Consider the following 23,452-nt stretch of genomic DNA (forward strand, 5'->3'; position numbering starts at 1 on the left):
TCCAAGCACGTTCTTATTTATTTTTTAGAGTTGGTTATTTGTATCATGATTGGGTTTTCATTTATATATATTGAATGTCCTTGTCAGTGTTTCATTTATGCTCTGTTATATATCATATTTAGGGGTGGGCAAACTGCACTATCTGTACTGTATTATAACCAAACTATAATTAACTATATAATAATTCAAAGAAACTGAATTGAACTAAAAAGTAGTTAAGAAAAACTGATCTGAACTTAATTTTAGTGCACTTAGTGCAGTACAATCCAGTAAACTGCTTAAGTTCAAAGTCACACTTTTCATCACACGCAATGCCTTCCTGGACTGTCCTCCTCTGGATCCTCTCCTGTTTCCCTGTCACGTGGTCTCCCAGCGCCTCCCCTTCTCCGACCACCTCCTCCTCCCCCGCCGCGCATGCCTCCCTACGCTCCTCGCCGCCAAAACCATCTTCGTCACTGACAACTCCCCTACCAACTTCTCCCTCGACCACACCCCCTTCACCCACCCCGACCTCTTCTCCGCCTCCTCCCTCGCCGGCGTCCAGTCCTTCCTCGACTACTCTCTCTTCGGCGACGGCCTCCCGCCCTCACCCTCTCCCTCCGCCGGCAACTCCATCGACTCCTTCTGGAACTCAGGTGCGTCCTCCTTCGGCTCCCGTCTCAACGGCATCGTTTTGCTCCCCCTCTTCTCCTTCGTTCTTCCACTGTTACCATGCCAAGGTTTTTCAATCTCTTTTGAAAGGGAAAGGGAAAAACGTGGGTTTGCAGATTTGCTTCTCTTTCCAACGAGAAGTGTTCTCAGAACCCGAGTCTTCGACAACAATGGCGGCAGCAGGAAATTGTGATGGAAAAAGGAAATAGAAAAACCTACGATTGAGAAAGGAAACAGAGGAAAACTGAAACCATAGTTAACTGTATTCAAAATGAAATAGTTCAGTATTTTTAAACTGAACTGTTAACCAGTATAATTAGTTTTTAGTAAAAGTAGTTTTAAGTTTTTTAAGTTTAAAACAGTACAGATAAACTATAATTTAAGTTTCTTAACTTAACTGTGCCCAGCCCTAATCATATTAAAGTTTATGCTCCTTGTGACCAAAATAGCCCCCTTGAAATTAGTTATGATGTGCATGTCTATATTGTTATCTTTGTACTTTTCCTATACTTTGGACGTGATGCTCATTAATTGCATGGCCCTTCTGGGCAATGGGGCGATGTGATGACAAAGAAAAGAGCCATTCATGCGAATATTATAAATTTGGTCCAACAACAGCAATCTAAGGATAACAAGGAAAAGGTATGTGGCTACTGCTGAAATTTGGATTTGGACAATTCAACTTCCTTTTTCTTTAAATAACCACCAGTATTCTGCTGACTGATTGGAATCAATAACAGATAATTTTATTTTGGATTTTCTGTGGAAACTGTCTGCTAGGCTATCGTTTGATATGCAATTTTCTTTCCCTGTTGCATCCAGCAAATACCTTTCCCGTGTAAGAATTTGTCGGTTAAAATTGGTAGAAAAATTCAAGGTTTACTTTTACTTGGACATGCTTTATTAAGGATTTGAGTGAAAGAAGACTAGAAGAGTTAAGTTAGAAAAATATGATGATTAGTTTCTGATTCTGTTTACTTGAGTTTTAGCAGCACGTGGTTCTAAGAGAAAGCCCCAAAGTTTCAAGGATGAAGATCACTATATAAGTTCAATACCAAAAAATCAAGTAAGTTTCTATCTGAATTACACAGTTCATCATACAGATATACACTATATTCATGGTGGTTATGATTCTGAAACAAAAAAACATTGCTACTAATTTTGCTATGATTCTCAGCATATGGAGGCTGACCTTTCAGTAAAAGCCAATGAAGACTTTGCTTCAAAAAGGCAGCAGTTTTCTTTATTATGCTATTGTGGTGATTTTATTGTAAACCATTTCTAAATCATTAGTTCAGAAGCCAAACTAAAACTTTTAGCTGATTATGTTTGTGCTTTTTGTGTTTAATTTGTTTGCTTGTGTATTATTGTGTTGTGACTTTCAGCATGTATGATTCAGTTTCATTTATACAATCCCATCCTTTCTCATGTTTTTAGTTTTTGCTTGTTTGGTTTTGGTCCTAATAATACTCAATATTTTTAGATTGGAGTCGGCTGTCCTTGATCTAGTCGCAGATGATGGTGCTGGCATTCACAAACAAAGATCTATGTATCTGTTACGTATCCGAGTCGGAGACGTAATTAATCACGATCACAGTAGGTAGAAAAGACAATGAACGAATGATAATGGATGAATGAATCTTTTTTATTGATGGTAATATCTGAATAAACAAAAGTAAACAATAATTGGGAGTATAACCTCCTTCAATTACTTGGGAGCATAACCTCTCTCGCAGGACGCATAGCCGCCTGTTAACAAAACTCAATAATCAAAAGCATACTCTTAACCTTAGACTCTAGTTTTTTTTATACTAATTGTTTCCCGCTCATCTCATACTAAATATCTCCCTAGAATATATCTATATTTAATATAAATATCCCTATATTTAATATAAATATTCTCCCTTATATTTCCCTAGCATATATCATTAATTATAAATATCTTATATTGTATATTTCCCTTAAATATATATTTATTTACTCTAATTATCTTATACTGAATATTCTCCTCAAATATAACTCCCATTACTGTAATTAGTTCCTATCCATCCTAACCGCTGTGACAGTTAGGATGGTAGCTCTTCTATTGTTCGTCCTTCGCTGCATCCCACCGTTCGGCCTGCTCGCTCCCTGCCTTCCCGCGTTCGGCTTGGTCGCTCCTCGCCTTCCACCATTCGGCCTGGTTGCTCCTTACCTTCCTCCGTTCGGCTTGCTTCCCTGCCTCCTACCGTTCGGCTCCAGCTCTTCACCACCTTCCACCGTTCGGTTAGATCTCTCCACGCCTTCCACTGTTCGACCTTTACGGTCAATACGCCTCACTTCCCTCCTATCTTCCTTCTTCTCATATACTTTCCAAACCTTATTATTACCCCCTACCTTATACCGTAGCAGTATCACTGCGATAAGGTAATACTGAAGTTGTGATTGATTTATAGGGAAGACAATTATTTTTTAAATTTTATTGAAAAATGTCTTATTTGTCTCATGTAAACCTTCTGGTGCCAGAGGAGTAAAAAGTACATCAAGTTAAACAATGGTGATCGTGTTGCTGCAAACGGAAAGGTACAATATTTGTAACCCCATAGTTTATATTGATACTATGCAAAGTGGGATTCTTCTATTCTCACCTACCTTGAAGAATTAGAACATAAATATAAACTTTCCATTCGAGTGTAGATAAAGACAGAGAGTGGTGAAAAACGAAGGCCAAGTGGAAAGAACGTTCACATGGTAAGATATCGCTTAGAGGGACAAACGACGGTGATCCTCAGGAATCAACAAGTTTGGCAGGTACTGTACGTTGTCTGCTTCTTTTTATTTTTATGTTTGATGATGAACTCTGTTATGCTGGTAACTACTATTTATCATATAAGAAATAAATACTGTAGAAGGCTGCATGAGTTCTCTCATTTCCAGGATTAAGAATTTTCTGGGCATTTGCATGTAAAATACCCATATATTTGTTGTCTTCTTGAGAAATTAGTATTATTGAAGTTTACCTGACTCTACGAAATATATACGAACCAAAACATTGTTTATGTTATATTCTTTGTTTTGATGTTCAATCAGAATAAGGATCAAGCTTAGTAAGCTCGTAGGTCTTGCTATACTATATTGAAATTACATTGAAAATCATATTCATAGCCATAAATTGAATTTACCTTATTGTTTTATATCTCAGTCAAAGCTACAAACTTGTCAACTGTTCCTATGTAACATTTAAAACTTCTGATCTCACTTTTGAATCTGTCGCATTTCTGTGTCATGTTTTTCAACTTTCTTGTAGATAGTTGTGTTGTAACTGTTGGTTGGTAATGTCAAAGATAATGTATTCTTGTAAGATATTTTTGTTTAATATAAAAACTAAACGTGAAACTCTGAATTCTTGTTATACAGGTTTCCATTATCTTTAGTCCAAAACCAAAACCAAAACCAGTTTCCATTATCTTATTATTTTGAAATGCCTTGTGTAATGATTTCACCATATTCCCTTGAGATGAAAAAACTTAAAATCTTGAGTTCAAAACGAATGTCCATAATCTTAATATTTTGAATTGAAGTTGTATAATGTAATGATTTCACCATATTTTTCTTCTCACATATAATATTTTCTATTTAATTTTTAAATTGTAGCATTTTAGATTTTTCCATTTTTTGTTTTTGTGTGCAGCAGCTGCCTATTGCTACAAATAATGATAGATTAGAAAACCATTTCATTCTCTCGAAATCTTATCCTATAAATAATTATAAAAACTATAATTATAAAAATAAATATAAATAAGTCTTACAATTTAATTATAAATAGTTTTTATTTATTTTGTAAATGATTTTTATTTATTTAGTAGTTGATTTTTGTTTATTTAACTTCAAAAAGTAATTAAATTTGAAAACCTGGTTAAATTTAAAAAATAAATTAAAATTAAATAAAATGGTAACTTAAACTAATAACAAGTAGAAAAAAAATTGGATAAAAAAATCTCTTTAATATATATATATATTATATATATATATATATATATATATATATATATATATATATATATATATATATATATATATATATATATATATATAGAACATGTTATTAATTATGTAATAATGGAATTAGTGGGAATAAATACAAAAGTTGTTTTAATCAAAGTTTTAGGCTGTGTTCATTTTAGAGGATGAATTTGAGAATGAGTTGATTGTTATTTTTTTTAGAAAATTTTGAAAGTGATAGAGAGGAAATTTGAAAATAAAGTTTGTAAAAATTAGTTGATCGATGTAACACAAAAAAATGTTTAATAGATAAAAATTAAAGATTACCAAAATATTTTTAGTATATAAGTAATAAAAATATAATTGTTAATATTATATATATTTGTAAAAATTATTTTAAGAGAGAAAAAATAAAAATTAATTTTAACATGAATAATAATAATAATAATAATAATAATAATTATTATTATTATTCGTATTAATAATATTATTATTATTAATGTTTACTATTATTATTAAAACTAGGAATATAGATCACTTGCATGAATTAAACAACACAAAAAAAAAAAAAAAATCACAAAACAGTATCACGTCATAAAATCAAGAAGCAGTTCTTTTCTTTTTTGCAATCTCACATTGAACAATGATAATGAGGATTAATATTGTAAAAAAGCTTCTTTTCTTCGTAAATCTTCCAAATTCGTCTTTCAACAGTAAATTAATTAAAATAAATATAACTTGAGTTACCGTCATTAATTAAAATACAGTTTCTTTATTTTAATATTTAAAATTTTAAAACAAATTTAAAAAATATATTTAAACACAATTTTAATTTAATTAATTTTAAAATTAAAACCGTGATTTCATGATAAAAAATTATATGTTACAGAGCTTTTTGTTTTAAAGTACAGCCGGAGACAAAAATAATTAGAAGTTATGATTTCAATCAAGACTATTGTAGTCTTTTAAAATAAAATTCTTCATTTCAATCAACACTTTCATTTAATATTGTATTTGAAAAAGTAGAAGTCATGATTTCAAGCGAGATATTTTTTTTCCAAAAGGTATATGTAATCACAAAAATAACCAATTTTTAATCTCTCCAAATCTTAAATCTCTAAAAAGTTAGCATTATTTCATTTAATAAAACGATTACGCTTTTAAAAATTAAAAACATAATCCCTTGTAAAATATGTTGAGATGACTCCTTTATGTCGCTAATGGATCCAACGTATTTTTTCAGGCCAAAAGTAGTCACAAAAATTAATAAGAGATTAAAACTATCAATTCCAAAGAAAAAATATATAAACTAATTGAGGGATGAGAAATCCTTATCGAAAGTTGCACCGTGAGAATTTTGAGAAAGATTATTTATATTGGATATGGTTATGATCCCTTTGTTAGGGTTACTTCCTACACCATCTCACTTTGTTTCTTGCACCACCATATTTTTTAAAATTTTAAAACTCATCTTTTTTCTTCAACGGATGTGGCATATTCGTTGTTGAGTTTTTTTTTTTAATTTTTAGTTTTTTAATTTATTATATTTTAAATTAATATATAAATATTATTTAATTTTTAAAAAATTATTACTTAATTATTTATAAATTAATTTTATTTTATTTAATAAAATAATTATTATTAATTTAATTTATGTATTATTATTTAAATAATAATTAAAATATTTTTTATAAATATATTAAAATAGATGTGGATGTGGCGACATTTGTTGATTTTTTTTTTTTTAGTTTTTTAATTTTTTGTATTTTAAATTAATATATAAATATTATTTAATTATTTTAAAATTATTACTTAATTATTTATAAATTAATTTTATTTAATAAAATAATTATTATTAATTTTAATTTATGTATTATTATTTAAATAATAATTAAAATTTTTGTTATAAATCTACGGATATCTTTATATTTTAAATTAATATATAAATATTATTTAATTTTTTAAAAATTATTACTTAATTATTTATAAATTTATTTTATTTTATTTAATAAAATAATAATAATTAATTTAATTTATATATTATTATTTAAATAATAAATAAAATATTTTTTAAAATTATTAAATGGATGTGATCACCGTTAAAATTTTCTTTTTTTAAATAAAAATAATAAACTAAAATATAAAATATATTCACAAATGTTAATATCTGTTTACGGATGTCAACATTCGTTAAAGGTAAAATGGATGTTAACATCCATCTTATAAAAATCAAATTAGATACGAAGTGATGCAGGAAGCGATTGGTGGTGGAAGGAGCAACTCTCTCCCTCTCTCGGTCTTGCAAAAGTCTTAAATTAAAGCCCAATTAGAGTAGCAGGGTATGGGCCCACCGAATCCCATGTGAAAAAGCATAACGGTCCCACATGCCCTTTGCTTTGGTCACGTGCTTCCACTCACTCACTCGCACGCAACCCAAGCCGAAAGTAACTGGGACCCACCCTTCAACTAATCTCATTCTTTCCTCACCAAATCTTACCCTAGCTTCCCACAATCATGCTAATCTATATATAATGTGAAATAATCATATTAATATTTTCTTATTTAATTAATAATTAAATACCACCGTTTAGCGTGCTTCAATAATCTCAATCATGGAACTAGGTAGTGTTTTATTAAGTTGGCCATCGTAAAAAATAGTATAATATTTTATTAAGTCAATACTCATGTTAATATGCAGTTTGATTAAATAATATTACTAAGAATAATTAATGCAAATAATATAGCTAAAAATAACAATGATCTCATAATAGTGTGAATGAGAAACAATTGGTTTAATCTACAACCACTGGTTGGATCATTTGGTGCCAGATTGACAGCAACATTGTGGCACATGTTGCACTCTTTTGTTATTTCCACTTCAATACCTAAATTAAACCAAACCTAGATCAACTACCTATGTTTATTACCCCTAAGAAAAACTAACAACTTTTATTTAATGACATTAGGAAAGGGACATAAATTAAAATGAAAAGTGTGACCGCGTCAAACAGACCAATCAGTGTCTAGTGCGCGCCACCAGCACCGAAACAAGTGACTTTAGTTAGTGTCGGTTAAGGAAATCCACTCCTTTTATTTTAGGAAACTCGATTAACTGCTTTTTTTTATATGCAGAGGACTTCAACAGATCCACGAATAAATATTATTATTATTACTATTTTAATATTCTAAACTTTGCGATTAAATTATAGTTGCAACCCTAGTTTTTAAAACTTAGATTATTTTGGGAAATTTTTTTAAAAATGTTAGGATAAAGTGCTTTTACGCGGATAACATGGAAGTAAGCATGATTTACGGTAGATAAAACGATAAAATGCGCACCCGCGTTTTCTGTTTTTCTCACTCACGTCAGTAGTAGAATTCATTCATCGGTGTGTACACACCGCACCATTCCCATGTGACTCTCTGCCCCTTCTCTCATCATCACACTTTCTTTTCTCAGTCTTGCACCCAATCTCCCAATCTAAGCACCGTTCTTTGATTCGATGTAACCTCAGCGCCTGGGTTAAGAGATTCTGATCTCCCCATGAAGGTTTTGATTTCTGTTCACTACTTGTTTCTTCGCCGGAACTTTTTTGCTTGGTTCTTCTCGGAAATAAAAAATGGCGGCGTGAGTTGTCGAGTGTGAGTTCTGAAGTCATTTTGGATAACAAAATGAAGTTCTTTCCCTTCATTGGGTTCTTGTTCCTCGTGTCACTGTTTCTCAGCTCGGTTTCAGCTTTTTCTCCAACTGGGTCGATTCGGCATCGCGTCAAGTTTATCATAGGTTCGGTTTTCTCCTTCGTTCTCGCTTCTGAATACGGTAATGGGTTGGGTGTAGATCGTGGAAAGATTGGGACTTGGAATGAAAGATCAAAAATTGGTGTCAGCTTTTGCTTCATGCTGGATTTTCATAATTTTTGTCTGTGAGGATTGGGGAAATGGAAAGTTGGGAGGCCTTAGAATGTTTGCATTTTAGATTATTGGGGGTTTTGGTTTAGTTTCATCTGTTTTTGCTTTGCTTGCACGTGTGATTTGGTTAAATTTTGTTTGTCTGTATCAATTTTTTCAGGGGAGGGAGAAGAGAATTTGGGTCAATGGAAGAGTGAATTCACTCAGGTAGCTCCAGCACCAGGGCCTAAAGGTATGGATGTTCTTATTCTGGCGGCAAACAGGACCAATAGACCTGACATTCTGCGAGGATTCCAACGCTATCGAGGTGGTTGGGACATTGCAGATCAGCATTATTGGGCTGTAAGTGCTGTTTCTCCTTCCTGATCATCGTGTTTTAAAATGGATGGATGATTTGTTTTATGATCAGTGCCAATTCCATGTTGAGAATTGGAGTTCTTGCATTTTGCCTAACAATTCTCATCGAACATCCTAGGATGCTATTGTTCTCCACTTTCCATCTGTATGGTTGTTTTGTCATTAGGAAATGTAGATACGCAAAATTAATGTTTTCGTTAACAGTAGTCCCAGGGAGAGTTTTGTAGAGTTTTTATGAAGCTTATTTGGATTTATGACTCCTGTAAGTTTTTTTAGCTTAATCAAATAAGTTTTGTCGTTATACATGTGAAATTTATGGCTATCTCATTTAGTAAGAGATCATTAAATGATCACATAATAGGTTGTTTCTTCAAAAATACACTCTTACTGTTTTTAGAACACGCTCAAAAACAGAAGGAAAAAGAGAAAAGAGAAAGAACAAGAGATGCTGAACAGAGAATTTTATTTCTCACTTCTGTATATCACGTGTACAGCGTTGCAATGTATAGCACACAATTAAAATAGTTAGTTAACAGCTCACTGTCTAAATAACATATAACCACTGACTCATTGAACTAACTGAATTGTCTACTACAACTACACCCCTACTTACCAATGTGATAGTTCTTTGCACATTAAAGTCACGATGACCATTGCCACCGCTGTATAGTTAACAGCTGAAGATGTACATCTATTCCTTAACTAGTTTATATCTAGGGCTTTAATTTTCATTTTTGTTTCCTTTGTTTTGTTTTGTCAAATTTGATGTTTGGAGCCTATTGTTCAGTTACACGGTTTGTTCTACCTTTTAATATTCTATTCTTCTCATTTCACTGCAGTCTGTTGGATTCACGGGTGCAGCTGGTTTTATTCTTGCTGCCTTGTGGTTTATCTCGTTTGGCTTGGCGCTTGTGATTCATCTATGTTGTGGATGGGCAATTACCATAAAGGGCAAAGGATCAAATCATTCACAAAGGATTTGTCTTATACTGCTTATATCATTCACTTTTGCTGCTGCGTAAGTCTCTATTTCCAAGCTCCCTTTGTTAATTTCTTCGTGGGATGCTGTATTTCCTCAAAATTGTCCTTTTTCTTCCCCATTTATCATAGATACGGAAAAAAAAATAGTAAGCTATTTGCATAATTGATAATCAATAATTCAAAATTATGTGCTATGGATGTTTTATTTTGGTTTTCACTTTTCAGTGAAAAAATACCACATGATGATGATAATTTAGTGATAATATCTTTTTGCTCAATACATGTAAAATTTCTATATACTGCCAGCTCTACGTTTTATTCATCACAAATTCAAGTGTGGATGCTAACATACATACCTGTTCTTTTAATTACACAGGACTGGATGTATCCTCCTTTCTGTTGGGCAGGATAAATTTCATGGTCAAGCCTTGGACACCCTTCATTATTTTGTCAATCAGTCAGATTATACAGTGCAAACTCTAAGAAATGTCACAGAGTATCTCTCCCTTGCAAAAACTATCAATGTCACTAGGATTGTTCTTCCATCTGATGTCATGGATGGTATTGACAAGCTGAATGTGGATCTAAATACTGCAGCAGACACACTTTCTGAGAAGACAAATGAAAATTCAGTAAAAATTCGAAGAGTATTCAATGATGTGTATGTAATCATAAAACTGATTCTAGAGAGTTATACCCCATCCATGTATGATACTAAAACCGTGTACATTTTGCAGGCGTCTAGCTTTGTATGTTGTAGCAGCTGTGATGCTCCTGTTGGCTCTTGTTGGGCTAGGTATTTGTTGATCATAAAATTATGAAGAAATTGAGCTAATTTTATATTTATGTTCCCGAGTTCTTGGTTATAACTGACTCATTTATTTTTTTGCAGTCCTTTCTGTCCTTGGATATCAGCACGCAATCCTCATGTAAGTTATGTTTGTCTATGTCTATTGGTGTTACGTTTGTTTATAATGCCTCATATACATTAGTCCTTGTTATGTTCTTCTGTCTGAATTCTTAAAATGTTTTGCAGATTTGTTATCACTGGATGGTTACTGGTTGCTACCACGTTCATTCTTTGTGGAGTATTCATGATCCTTAATAAGTAAGTCATTATATCTAATAGATCTTAGTTTAACTTCTTAACAACCAATTATCTTTATGTTATGGAATTTCTGTATGTTCAAAAGCTAACATTAACAACCAAACCTGATATGAGGAAGCTGTTTCTTTTACAGTGCGATTTCTGATACCTGCATGGCTATGGGAGAATGGGTGGCAAATCCACACACCGAATCTGCTCTTAGTAATGTCCTTCCGTGTGTTGATCAGAGTACCACAAACCAAACACTCTTCCAAAGTAAGCAAGTGGTCACCAACATTGCAAATGTTGTCAATGAGTTCATCTATAATTCTGCAAACCTAAATATAACACAAGGAAGTCCTGGCTACTACAATCAGTCTGGGGCTGTAATGCCATCTTTATGCTACCCTTTTGACTCTCAGCTTCAAGAGCGTCAATGTACAGATCAGGAAGTTTCTTCCGCCAATGCCTCAATGGTAATTTTCTTCATCGCTTGGTGGCTTTTAGAAGCTTTATTTCACTGCCCTCCGGTAAAAAATTCAAGCGCGTTTCTATTGAGAGAAATGTTAGTTCTTTTAAGCTTTGGATTCTCAGTAGAACTCTGAAGTGGTAAAAAATTTGAGTGCTATGAACTCCATCTGCGTGTCATATAATTTGTTTAATGCCAAATGAAAGCATTTTACATAACTTGTGACTATTTTTATTATTTTTCCATGGCCCCATAGGAAATCTGATGAAAAGTAGTATCTCAATAGTTATAATTTTTTTGCATCGTGTTCTATTATCGATTTCTGCAAGTAGTATAATTTAGTTCGTTGATTAAAATTTTTCAGGTTTGGAAGAACTTTGAATGTGAGGTATCTGAATCTGGCATTTGCACTACAGTTGGCAGGGTTACACCAGAGATTTACTTGCAGATAGTGGCTGCAGTGAATGAAAGCTATGCGTTAGAACATTACACCCCACCTTTACTTAGCCTTCAGAATTGCAATTTTGTGAGAGATGCATTCACAAAAATTACTTCAAGCTACTGTCCTCCATTAAACCACTACCTCAAGATTATCAATGTAGGACTTGCCCTCGTTTCAGTTGGTGTTCTGCTCTGCCTTGTTCTTTGGATACTCTATGCAAACCGCCCCCGAAGAGGGGAAGTGTTTGAGAAGTCATCCTTGGCAGAAACCGCCACAAATTTACCCTCGACAAATGCAAATAGTAATGTATAGATTGTAAAATAAAAGTCAGTTGATAAAGTAGAGTTTATTGTTTTAGAGTTCCCTACTATGTATCGGGATGAAACAAAGGTGCTGCGAAGCTGCATCTGAGCTTGAAAAGAAAAGCCAAAGCCAGTCTACTGCAACATTTTGTCCATATAAAGAAAGCAATTTCATTTTTGTTTTTAGCTTTAAATTCATCGTGACATGCAAACAAAGCTAGAACCACACTACTAATTTCAACCATTTTAAATTCTTAGTATTATCGATCAAACTTTTTTCTAAAGGAAGAATCAATCTCTAGTTGTATAATTAAAGCTATCGAAAGATTGTAGATGAGGATTTTTAAAAAATTTCAAATATATATATTAATTCTAGTTAGCTGTTGAAAAATTGTTCCAAATTTCTTTATAATAATTTTAGTACCATTTTACCTTTTCCTGTAATGTGGTATCATATCACTTTCATGGTGTAGTCCTTTGAATATATATATATATATATTGGAAATATTGCACAAGAAAAAAAAAAGGAAAATAGGGTACAATCAACTATTATTAAAATTAGTGTTTGTCAAAATGGATTATAATCCGTGGATCAATTTGATCAACCACGGGTTGGATTGGGTGAGTCGAGTTGAGTTTGAAAAAAATGTGATTTTTTTTATACGGACTAGTTTTCAATCTGATCAACTTAGAATTCGGCTTACTTTAGTAGAATGTGTGATGAGTTAGGTTAACACCAATCCACAATTTAATTTAATTATTTATTATTATTTTTTAATATTATTAATTAACTTTTTTATTGTATTGTAAATGTGAATTAATAAAATGTTTAAGAGAAAAAAAATATTATTAATTTATCCATTTAAAATTCTAATCTTATAAATGGATAAGTCATATAAAAATTATTAATATTGAAAATTTATTTGTTCATTTTTTGAGATATATTATAATATTATTTTATTTTATTTATTTATTTTTTTTGAATTTAACATCATTTTATAATAATGAAATTTATTTAAATTTAAATTAAAAAAATTGTAATTTTATTTATTTTAAAAAAAATATTAAGTGAGTCTCTAACTCGATCTATTTAACTCATTAACATACAATAGATCAGATTAGATTGAATGGATTCTGCTTGTTAATAAATAAACTGGATTAAATCAGGTAATAAGCAAGTGACTTAGACATGTTGAGAGCTCTGATTAAAAGTAAATAGAGAAGAATAATATAAAAAGCATTTTATTTTGATAGGTTAACAATTAACTTACATATAAGGTACTGGAAGGCGTGTTTACTTCTTCGTAGGGTTCAATAGTAGAAAGTTCCAAAATCCCGCCAAATCTTGAGGTTCATCAATGGCGTCCTCGCTCGCGCTCCTCTTCTTCATCCTCTCCTTCGTCTTATCCTCTTTCTGTCATGCACTACCGCGCGAAGCCGTATTTGACGCCGCCGATGTCCTCTTGGATTCAGGGTTCGTGTCTATGGCTCTAACACTAGAAGTCGTTGCCGAAAGGCTTCTAGAGCAGTCTCCTTCTGCCACCGTCTTCGCTCCCTCCGATTCCGCGTTCAAGAAATCTGGCCAGCCGTCCCTTGACCTCCTCCGCTTCCACCTCGCGCCGCTCCCGCTCACCCCGTCCAGTCTCCGCCTCCTAAGCGCCGGCGCAAGGATCCCGACAATGCTCACCGGCCAGTCTCTCACCGTCACAACCTCTCCATCCGATCGCGCAACCTCCATTAACAACATAAAACTCACGCCATCACCAATCTACGACGATGGTTTTCTTTTAGTCTACGGCATTGACAGGTTCTTTGATCCTAACTTTCAATTTAACGGTCAAGGTCCTAGTTCTGATTCGAACTCCTCCTGTTCTGCCAAGAACCGCACCTCTGGTGCTTCTGATTCCTTTAACCGAGCCATCCAAACCCTAAAAAGTGGTGGATACTCCGCTGTGGCTTCGTTTCTTGGAATGCAGTTGTCCGGTGTCGCGGAGCCAAGCGGAATCACTGTGTTCGCTCCGGCGGATGACTCGGTGATGAACCGCATAGGCGATTTCGACCAGTATCCTTCGTTCTTTCGCCGGCACGTCGTGCCGTGCCGGTTTCTGTGGAACGATCTCGTGAATTTCGGCGACGGATTTATGTTGCCGACGTTCTTGGATGGATTCAGCATCAACATCACCAGATCTGACGGCGTTTTGATTCTTAACGGAGTTCCGGTGTTATTTCCTGATCTCTTCTTTAACGACAGGGTCGTGGTTCACGGTGTTAGCGATATTCTGGTGGCACAAGACGAAACGTTTCAAGAAAACCAGAAAAACCTGTTTGACCCTTTTGAATTTTGAGTATGTGTAAAATTTAACGACTGTCAACTTTAGGGTAGTGGTTGTTACTGCAGAGACTCTTACTTTTTTGTTTTGCATGTGTGATGTTGTCAATATCATGCTTTCATTTCTTCTATTTGACTTCCCTGAATATCTCACGTTAACAATTCTTTTTTAATAAACATGTAATTAATTTTAGAAGAAAAAATACATGACTTTTTTATTTTGTTAGTTAGAAGAACAACAGAGAACTTTTTTATACGTAAATTTATAATTTTCTTGGAGAAATTAATTGAAACTATTTTAAATTATAAAAAATAAGTAATGTTTCACACGCACAGAAAAGGAAATTAATTATTTACCCAGAACTTTCAAAGTAATTTAAGGTTCATTACCTGTCAATTTAAAAATATTTAGAAAAGAAAGAACAACTTCCATAAAATAAATACTCCATCATCATCTTCAAATTGAGTTCTTAGTGAGTTCTTTTGGATACAAGAATAGCCAAAATTGAACTCGAAATAATATATTATTTTTGTGTTTTTCTTTGTATTTGACATTTAATTATTATTATTTCTTTTCTGCACTTTTTTTGTGTATTTTAAATTCTAGAGTACTATGTAGTTATTTACTATTCTGATACATCTCTTGAAGATTTTTTTTTTGAAAGGTTAAAAAATTTCCATATTTCTTTTTTTATTTCTACATTATAAAGAATGCCATAGATGCATATAAAATAATTAAATATTAGGTAACTGTAAGTAACTGGTGTTATCTTGAACGTTGAAAGTGTAAATTAAATAAAAAAAAATATTTAAAGAATCGGATATTTAAAATAGAACTCGACAGAGTTTTTATTAAAAAAAATAAAGAAAAAGAAGAACGAGAAAAGAAAAAAAAAAACCCTTTTCAACGTCACACGTGTATGCAAAACGAAGACATTCGGGTTTTTACACTATCAATCACGTGTATGCTAAAGTTGACGGTCGTTAAATTTTTCACATACTCAAAATTCAAAAGGATCAAACAGGTTTTTCTGGTTTTCTTGAAACGTTTCGCTTTGTGCCACCAGAATATCGCTAACACCGTGAACCACGACCCTGTCGTTAAAGAACAGATCAGGAAAGAACACCGGAACCCCGTTAAGAATCAAAACGCCGTCAGATCTTGTGATGTTGATGTTGAATCCATCCAAGAACGTCGGCAACATAAATCCGTCGCCGAAATTCATGAGATCGTTCCACAGAAACCGGCACGGTACGACGTGCCGGCGAAAGAACGAAGGATACTGGTCGAAATCGCCTATGCGGTTCATCACCGAGTCGTCCGCCGGAGCGAACACGGTGATTCCGTTTGGCTCCGCGACACCGGATAGCTGCATTCCAAGAAACGAAGCCACAGCGGAGTATCCACCACTTTTTAGGGTTTGGATGGCTCGGTTAAAGGAATCGGAAGCACCAGAGGTACGGTTCTTGGCAGAACAAAAGGAGTTCGAATCAGAACTAGGACCTTGAACGTTAAATTGAAAGTTAGGATCAAAGAACCTGTCAATGCCGTAGACTAAAAGAAAACCATCGTCGTAGATTGGCGATGGCGTGAGTTTTATGTTGTTAATGGAGGTTGCACGATCGGATGGAGAGGTTGTGACGGTGAGAGACTGGCCGGTGAGCATTGTCGGGATCCTTGCGCCGGCGCTTAGGAGGCGGAGACTGGACGAGGTGAGCGGGAGCGGCGCGAGGTGGAAGCGGAGGAGATCAAGAGACGGCTGGCCAGATTTCTTGAACGCGGAATCGGAGGGAGCGAAGACGGTGGCAGAAGGAGACTGCTCTAGAAGCCTTTCGGCAACGACTTCTAGTGTTAGAGCCATAGACACGAACCCTGAATCCAAGAGGACATCGGCGGCGTCAAATACGGCTTCGCGCGGTAGTGCATGGCAGAGAGAGGACAAGACGAAGGAGGGGATGAAGAAGAGGAGCGCGAGCGAGGACTCCATTATGAAGCATAAACGTGGCGTTGCCGCCTAACAATATTTTAAAAAGTCCGAGACCCGCCTTTTTTTTTAATTATTACATTATTTAAATAAATAATATTTAGATATATAAATTTAATTGTTGTAATTATATTTATATCTAAATATGATATTACATTGAAAATTTTGATAACATAAAATAATTATTATATCATAAAATGTATTAAAAAGGAGTCTTTTCTTTTATGGACCATATCTTTTATTTTATTTACTATCTAGAAAAGAATTTGTTAAACATTAAATTGATTATTTAATAGAAATTTGTTTATAATAAAAGTGTCAACTTAGTAGAATAATAATTAGTGTCATTTATTAATAACAAAACTTTTATGTGTTAGATATTTAAAATTTTAGTTTTTTAGACAAGTTAAATTAAATATATGGATATTGATGTTGCTGATTAAAATAAATTTTATTTGTATAAGTATATAAGTCAGTTTTAGTAGTTATCGAAACATGTTAAAAACTTAATTAATTTATGAATAATGTTGAATTTATTTTGAAAATAGAATCAAAGTAAATGAACGAGATGTAAATATGTAATTGTTTGATTTAAATAGTGATTGTTAATTTAAAGTGTGTTGTAGGATTGTTATATGATTGTAATTGTTGTTGTACCTGATTTATATGTTGAGATATTAGCTTTTGATAAATATATATTTACTATTATTTTGAGTTTTCTTTTGTATGTCATAATAATTATGATTTTTAAGATGTGTTTTCAAACAACCTATTTTGTAATACAATGTAACATTTACATCCTCGTGGATTGCATCAAGTAAAGAAAACTGTAGTAATTATAAAGTTTTTAATTACTTACGTCTAAGAAAAATAATTTTATTAAATATGTTTATTTGTGAATTGTAATAGCTACTTCATTTTTATAAAGTCATAATAAGATTTTGAAAATATGTTTTGGATGATAGTTGATAAAATAGTTGAAGCATACATCTATCGGTTTTGGCATTATAATCAAATGGACAAAGGAATAGATTGATATGTGTTTCGGTGTACATTTGTCTGGTGTGTTTTTATTGTTCCTGGCTGTCTGGGAAGCTGTCTGGAAAGCTGTTTGGGATGCTGGGCGAACGTCAATGAGATGGGTGTCCGAACGGTTGAGGCGAAGTTGTCGAACGTCAGGAGGCTGAACTAGTCGAGCGTTCGAAACCAAAGGGTGAGCTGCAGAAACCAAATGGTCGAATGTCTGGATGCTCGTACACATGAGTTGTCGAGCGGTCGAGTAGCACGTGAGGTCGAGCGCTAGAGATCGAATGTCGATGATGAGCGAAGTGACGAACGCTCTAGGCCGAACGTCAAAGAAATCTAATGGCCGAACGTTGAGGCCGGTGGAACGAACGTCACTGTCGTACGCTAGGGTGAGTTTGGGACGTTTCAGGACGAACGTCATTGACATACGCGAGGCCTAGTGCGGGACGTTTCAGGACGAACGTCATTTACGTACCCGAGGCCGAACAAGAGTATGGCCGAACGATTGAGTGTTGAGATCGTGCATTACCGAACGCTAGAGGCCGAACGTCAAAGAGATGGAATGATGGCCGAATGATCACTGAGTGAATGTTGGGCCCTTGAGGCCGAACGTCGATGATGGTCGAAGTGACGAACGCTCGACAATCTAATGACCGAACGATTGGCCCCAAGAGAACGAACATCGTTGGCGTGAGAGCGGTTTGGACGCTCGACACGTAGGTTGAACGCGTGGACGGTTTGAATGCTCGTCACATGGCTTGTCGAGCGGTATTTGAACGTTCGCTGAAATGGATTGTCGAGCGGTATTTCAACGCTCGTTAACATGGATTTGTCGAGCGGTATTGGAATGCTCGTCCACATGAATTGACAAGCGATCGAGCGGTGTTTGAACGCTCGTACACACGAATTGACGAGCGGTTTGCGAACGCTCGCTGAACCAAATGACGAACGCTTTTGAGGCCGAACGGCCGACTCTTTGAATGTTCGTTGATATTGATGGTCGGGCTGTTGAAAGTAAATGGCGAACGCTTTTGAGGCCGAACGGCCGACTCTTTGAACGTTCGTTGATATTGATGTGATTGGGCGAACATAAGATAGGCTAGAGGATGGTCCCCTAGGTTTGATGGTCTGGGTGTTCTAGGGCGAACATCTACCAGCGGGAGTGTATCCCTTTGTTCAATGTACCTGGGTGTTCTAGGGCGAACATCTACCAGCGGGAGTGTATCCCTTTGTTCAATGTACCTGGGTGTTCTAGGGCGAACATCTACCAGCGGGAGTGTATCCCTTTGTTCAATGTACCTGGGTGTTCTAGGGCGAACATCTACCAGCGGGAGTGTATCCCTTTGTTCAATGTACCTGGGTGTTCTAGGGCGAACATCTACCAGCGGGAGTGTATCCCTTTGTTCAATGTACCTGGGTGTTCTAGGGCGAACATCTACCAGCGGGAGTGTATCCCGTAGAACGCTCGTGGACATGGAGTGAATTCCTTAGAACGCCCGGTTTTCGGTTGACCGTGCACTGTGACCTGCGCAACATATACAATATATAAAAATATAGAGCGTTTTAAACCTGGTGGTCGAACGTCAATAGGATCGCATGGTGGAACGGGCGTGCCGATAGATGGTCGAGCCGTAGAGGTCGAGTTGTCGAACAACAGGGAGGCTGAGTGTTGGACGCTTTAGGCCGAGCGTTCGTGAAAACGAATGCTGGAATGCTTGAGACGCAAATCGCCGAACGACTGAGGCGAAAGGGTGGAGGCCAAGCGGCCGACCGTAATTGAGACCTACAGTTCAACAATTGAGGCAAGCGGACGAACGTTATTGAGTCCGACTGGCTGATCATCGGTGGGGACGAACGGCCCAAGTCTTGAGTGCTCGTGCAGATGTATGGTCGAGCGGTATAGACCGAACGTCAATGTGAGGGAAGTGCCAAACGCTTTAGGCCGAACGGCCGTTAGAATGAATGCTGAAACGCTTCATGCTGATTCTCCGAACGTCACTGAGAATTGTTGGCCGAACGGTTGAGACCAAGACGCTGAACGTCATTGAGGACCAATGGGCGAGCATCATGTTAGTCGAATGGGCGAACGCTTGTGAATCCGAGTGGACGAACGGTTCAGACCGAGTTGCCGAACGTAAGGGAGACGGGTGGCCGAACGGTCGAGGCCAAAGATGGCCGAACGTTGTTGAGACTGGTGGCCGAATGGTTGAGGCCACGGATGGCCAAACGTTGAGGCCGACAGAACGAACGTCCGACAACAAGGACGCTCGTACACAGTGATTGTCGAGCGTTCGAATCCGAAGACGAGGACGAACGATCTACTGTTTGAACGCTCGTCCACATTGAGTGTCGAGCGTTCGAGTCCAATGGGCGAGGACGAACGGCTGATTGCTTGAACGCTCGTCCACAAGGATTGTCGGGCGTTCGAATCCGAAGGGCGAGGACGAACGATCTACTGTTTGAACGCTCGTCCACATTGAATATCGAGCGTTCGAATCCAAAGGGCGAGGACGAACGGCTGATTGCTTGAACGCTCGTCCATAGGAATTGTCAGGCGTTCGAATCCGAAGGACGAGGACGAACGATCTACTGTTTGAACGCTCGTCCGCATTGAGTGTCGAGCGTTCGAGTCCAAGGGCGAGGACGAACGGTCTTTTGTTTGAACGCTCGTCCACATTAAGTGTGGAGCGTTTGTATCCGAGGGTCGAGGACGAACGGTCTTTTGTTTGAACGCTCGTCCACATTAAGTGTCGAGCGTTCGAATCCAAAGACGAGGACGAACGGCTGATTGTTGGACGCTCGAAGCCGCACATCCGTTAGGTGAAATGGCCGATCATGTGGAGGCAGAACCGAACGAGGCGTGGATGGAGCGAGTCCTGCGGAAGACGTGGAGGGTGGGTCTGACAATGCGGCAGACCTGGAGGCGCCGAAAGGGCTTGTCATTGATTTGGGAATTTAGGATTTTCGGCGTTCTGCAATTTCTGGTGTAATTGGGAATTTGGGGAATTAGGAATTGTGGTTTCGATCTGGCGCGTGCGAGTGTAGAGAGGCTGCTGGTGGTGGTGCGGTGGCATTGCTCTCCATTTATTGGACACGCTCATGGAAGATCTCTCGTCCAGTAGGGACGATACAAGAAATGGAAGAGTGTTATTGAGTGGATAAGCAAGGAACGATGTCGTCAAACATAACGGAAAGAGAGATTCGATGTGCGTTCACGATTTCATGGAAATGGATTCACCGTTGCACTTCGATGGGACAAAAAGATACAAGTGTTTTTCGCTCCCAGTAGATCTTTTACACTCCCCGATTTGATGATACCTCTGAATTAAGGTGCTTATCGACGCGACTTCGCAGAGGTGTTCGCGGTGGCGTTAATGGCTCGCGGAGGAGACTCTTGGTGGCAATGCAGCGATTTGAGGAAGTAGCTCTTTCCGAAAAAAAGATTCATCGAGACCGAGTGCTCCTCTTGCGGTTTTTGTGAGATGACACTCGGCCCCACGGTGGGCGCCAAAATGTTTCGGTGTACATTTGTCCGGTGTGTCTTTATTGCTCCTGGCTGTCTGGGAAGCTGTCTGGAAAGCTGTCTGGGATGCTGTCTGGGACGCTTGCTCTTCTCCAATTGTTGCTCTTCATACTCGCCAAAGGAGGGGGAGGTACCTGCAAAGATACTCCGACGCTCAAGTCAGATGTGAATTATGGAGCCTCAGCTCTCCAGAGAGTAATTATGATACTGCTCTGAAATATTATTCTAGGGTCTCTAGAGCATAAAGAGAACGTACCTGGACTCTGGTCCTGTCATTGTATTTATAAGCAAAATAAAAATAACCACCTTACCTAAAAATGTGGTTAGTGGCTTGATAAATATCTTAACTGTTTAAGATATTTAAGATATTTTAATGAATACCTTACAACATAACAATATGTTGTTTTAATGTCAATATAGTTTTATAGAAGTTCAAGAACATAACCAAAATAAACTGACCCAATCATGAATTGTAGTATAATATAATTCAAAATTGTTGCTTTCTTAGTTATTTACTTTAAAATTCGTGTCAACACTCAATTTTGTCCGGGTTGTAAAAAATTCTATTTTTATTGGTTATTTATTATTTTCCTTTTTATTATTTTACCTTTTTGTTTTATTCTATGTATTTAGATTTTTTGTTTTTAATTCAATTTCTATTTTTCTTATTTTCAATTTGTTTTAATAGAGTTAATTAATCAAAATAATTAAAAAATTGAAAAATAAAATTAAAATTGAAAACAATTAAAAAATAAAATAAAAGTTAAAAAAAGGGGGAAATAGAAAAAGATAAAAAAACGTGGAAAAGGGGAAGCATGTCTGAGGAGGGGGAACCGGTTTGTTAGAGGGAATATTTTCTAAGATTTTTTGGAAGGAAAAAAGGAGGGGATCAGGTGGTTAGAGAAAAGGATTTTTCCCAGGATTCGGGAGGAGGATTTTGTTGGGGGGGTCAGAGAGAAAAAGAAAGGGGGAGGCACACGAGTAACAATCCATCTGAAATCATATAGCATTGGCACCGGCACCGGCGAAAGGAAGTCACCGGATTCTCGCAGCAAGCAGCAGCCAGTAGAGCTCCGAGAGGTAAGCAGCTTGCTCCCTTCTATGCTCACGTACGCTTACTGCATTATACTACCTTTTATGCTTATTTCGTTTGGTTGGAGTATATACTATGGTGAGTCTTCCACATTCTCCCTCCGAGATTCTTATCGCATTCTTTCATCCCCTTCCCATGAACACACCCTATTCCCCTTAACACCACACCCTGCATGGTGAAGCTAGAAAAACAGCCAATCCGTTCCAAAATCCCTAAACATCATGAATTCTCCTATTTTTAGCAGCCTTTAATGCCTCTGTTCACCCTATGCCCCGCGCCTCTGTCCATCTCAAATCATCAGCAATGAACTTGAATCATTAAACTGGATGTTCACCAGAAAAACACAGCAGAAAGGAAAATAACAAAACAATATCTTCATCTTCACATAACCATTCCATTCACCCATTGGAACCTCCATCCCAACTCACGCATAACACCATCTCCATCCTTAACCTGCATTGCACAACACCACCGAAATTAAGCATCAATCACCAAGAACAATAGGAGAACCCATCGGTGGTGGCCTCCAAGGCTGACGGCGCCGCGGTTGGAAACGGATTCGATGGTGTTTGGGTTTGCCGCCGATGCCAAGATCGAAGGAAGTGGTGGCATGGTGGCTGTGTCGCGGTGGTGAGTGGCGGCAAGTTAGGCATGGACGCGAGGGTCGTTTTCGTCGCGGTGGCTATTCGGGTTCGCGGCGGTCGATCGGAATAAGATGTGGTAGTTGAACGGTGAAGGTGCGACGGAGGTGAAGTCCCTCCCTGGGTGGCCGGATCGAGGCGCGGCGTGGCGCAGCGTGGCGCAGAGACGAGAAAGAGAGAAGGCAGTGACCCACGGGCGGCAACGTTTGCGGTGGTGCCTGAGCTTGCCGGCAATGCTGAGAACGATCGAGGGCGGCTCACGGTGACTGGTCAGACGGGAGCAGTGGTATGCGCGTGTGTAGGTGATGCACACCTGGGATTTTTTTTTTTTTTTTTTTTTTGCTCTGAGAAGAGACCTTGGGTCTTAGGTGCTTCAGAGTGAAACGTGCAAATGGGGAGGGGGAAGGCTGAACCCCTAGGGGGTTCTAGGTCTGGAAAGCCACCCCGGGCCAATATTGGGTCAAGCCCAAGGGGAGAAAAACCCTTTTCTTCCGTAGCCCCCTGCTTCTCACCCGCGCACTCCCCATGCACCCTCGGGCCAGTGCTGGGCCTGGTTCAAGTAAAAAAACTCCTTTCAACTTCGCGCAGACCCTGTTCTCACTTCCGCACCCCTTTTAGCTTGGGTTTAGGCCCAATCTCTTTATAAAAGGAAAAATGGTTTGGACACCCCAATTTC

At 37.0% G+C, this 23,452-nt stretch overlaps 3 protein-coding genes and 1 long non-coding RNA gene across 5 annotated transcripts; 3 read left to right on the plus strand and 1 right to left on the minus strand.

The window, feature by feature from the left end:
• Positions 1–844: 844 nt before the first annotated feature.
• LOC148194802 (uncharacterized) lies at positions 845–3,694 on the plus strand. Of its 2 annotated transcripts, XR_015781594.1 has the most exons (3): positions 845–1,717; positions 2,135–3,213; positions 3,328–3,694. It is a non-coding gene; the product is annotated as an uncharacterized LOC148194802 (long non-coding RNA). The 2 variants fall into 2 exon arrangements; XR_015781593.1 differs by having other exon boundaries at positions 845–3,213.
• A 4,272-nt stretch (positions 3,695–7,966) lies between these two features.
• On the plus strand, positions 7,967–12,365 carry LOC124844687 (uncharacterized). Its single transcript, XM_047321672.2, has 9 exons — positions 7,967–8,416; positions 8,702–8,883; positions 9,738–9,916; positions 10,256–10,540; positions 10,617–10,675; positions 10,772–10,808; positions 10,916–10,987; positions 11,121–11,442; positions 11,800–12,365. The coding sequence occupies exons 1-9, from the start codon at positions 8,305–8,307 to the stop codon at positions 12,187–12,189; spliced, it is 1,638 nt and encodes a 545-aa protein (XP_047177628.2). The 5' UTR covers positions 7,967–8,304; the 3' UTR covers positions 12,190–12,365.
• A 1,129-nt stretch (positions 12,366–13,494) lies between these two features.
• On the plus strand, positions 13,495–14,588 carry LOC148194803 (putative fasciclin-like arabinogalactan protein 20). The gene has a single exon (XM_088097857.1). It carries the CDS (start codon positions 13,538–13,540, stop codon positions 14,522–14,524), a length of 987 nt encoding a protein of 328 aa, XP_087953983.1. The 5' UTR covers positions 13,495–13,537; the 3' UTR covers positions 14,525–14,588.
• An 816-nt stretch (positions 14,589–15,404) lies between these two features.
• LOC148194804 (putative fasciclin-like arabinogalactan protein 20) lies at positions 15,405–16,496 on the minus strand. Its single transcript, XM_088097880.1, has one exon. It carries the CDS (start codon positions 16,494–16,496, stop codon positions 15,510–15,512), a length of 987 nt encoding a protein of 328 aa, XP_087954006.1. The 3' UTR covers positions 15,405–15,509.
• Positions 16,497–23,452: the final 6,956 nt, after the last annotated feature.

Source organism: Vigna umbellata, chromosome 8 (genome assembly GCF_029865625.1).
Source record: "Vigna umbellata cultivar VRB3 chromosome 8, Vumbellata_1.0, whole genome shotgun sequence".
NCBI classification, from domain to species: Eukaryota; Viridiplantae; Streptophyta; class Magnoliopsida; order Fabales; family Fabaceae; genus Vigna; species Vigna umbellata.

What these genes read in the sequence shown, in the direction of transcription:
- LOC148194804 (XM_088097880.1), bottom strand. Translation starts at nt 16,496, where the DNA reads ATGGAGTCCTCGCTCGCGCTCCTCTTCTTCATCCCCTCCTTCGTCTTG.
- LOC124844687 (XM_047321672.2), top strand. Translation starts at nt 8,305, where the DNA reads ATGAAGTTCTTTCCCTTCATTGGGTTCTTGTTCCTCGTGTCACTGTTT. An exon ending in GTTGGCTCTTGTTGGGCTAG is followed by an intron (nt 10,676 to 10,771) that starts GTATTTGTTGAT and finishes ATTTTTTTGCAG; the next exon opens with TCCTTTCTGTCCTTGGATAT. An exon ending in TATCAGCACGCAATCCTCAT is followed by an intron (nt 10,809 to 10,915) that starts GTAAGTTATGTT and finishes AATGTTTTGCAG; the next exon opens with ATTTGTTATCACTGGATGGT.
- LOC148194803 (XM_088097857.1), top strand. Translation starts at nt 13,538, where the DNA reads ATGGCGTCCTCGCTCGCGCTCCTCTTCTTCATCCTCTCCTTCGTCTTA.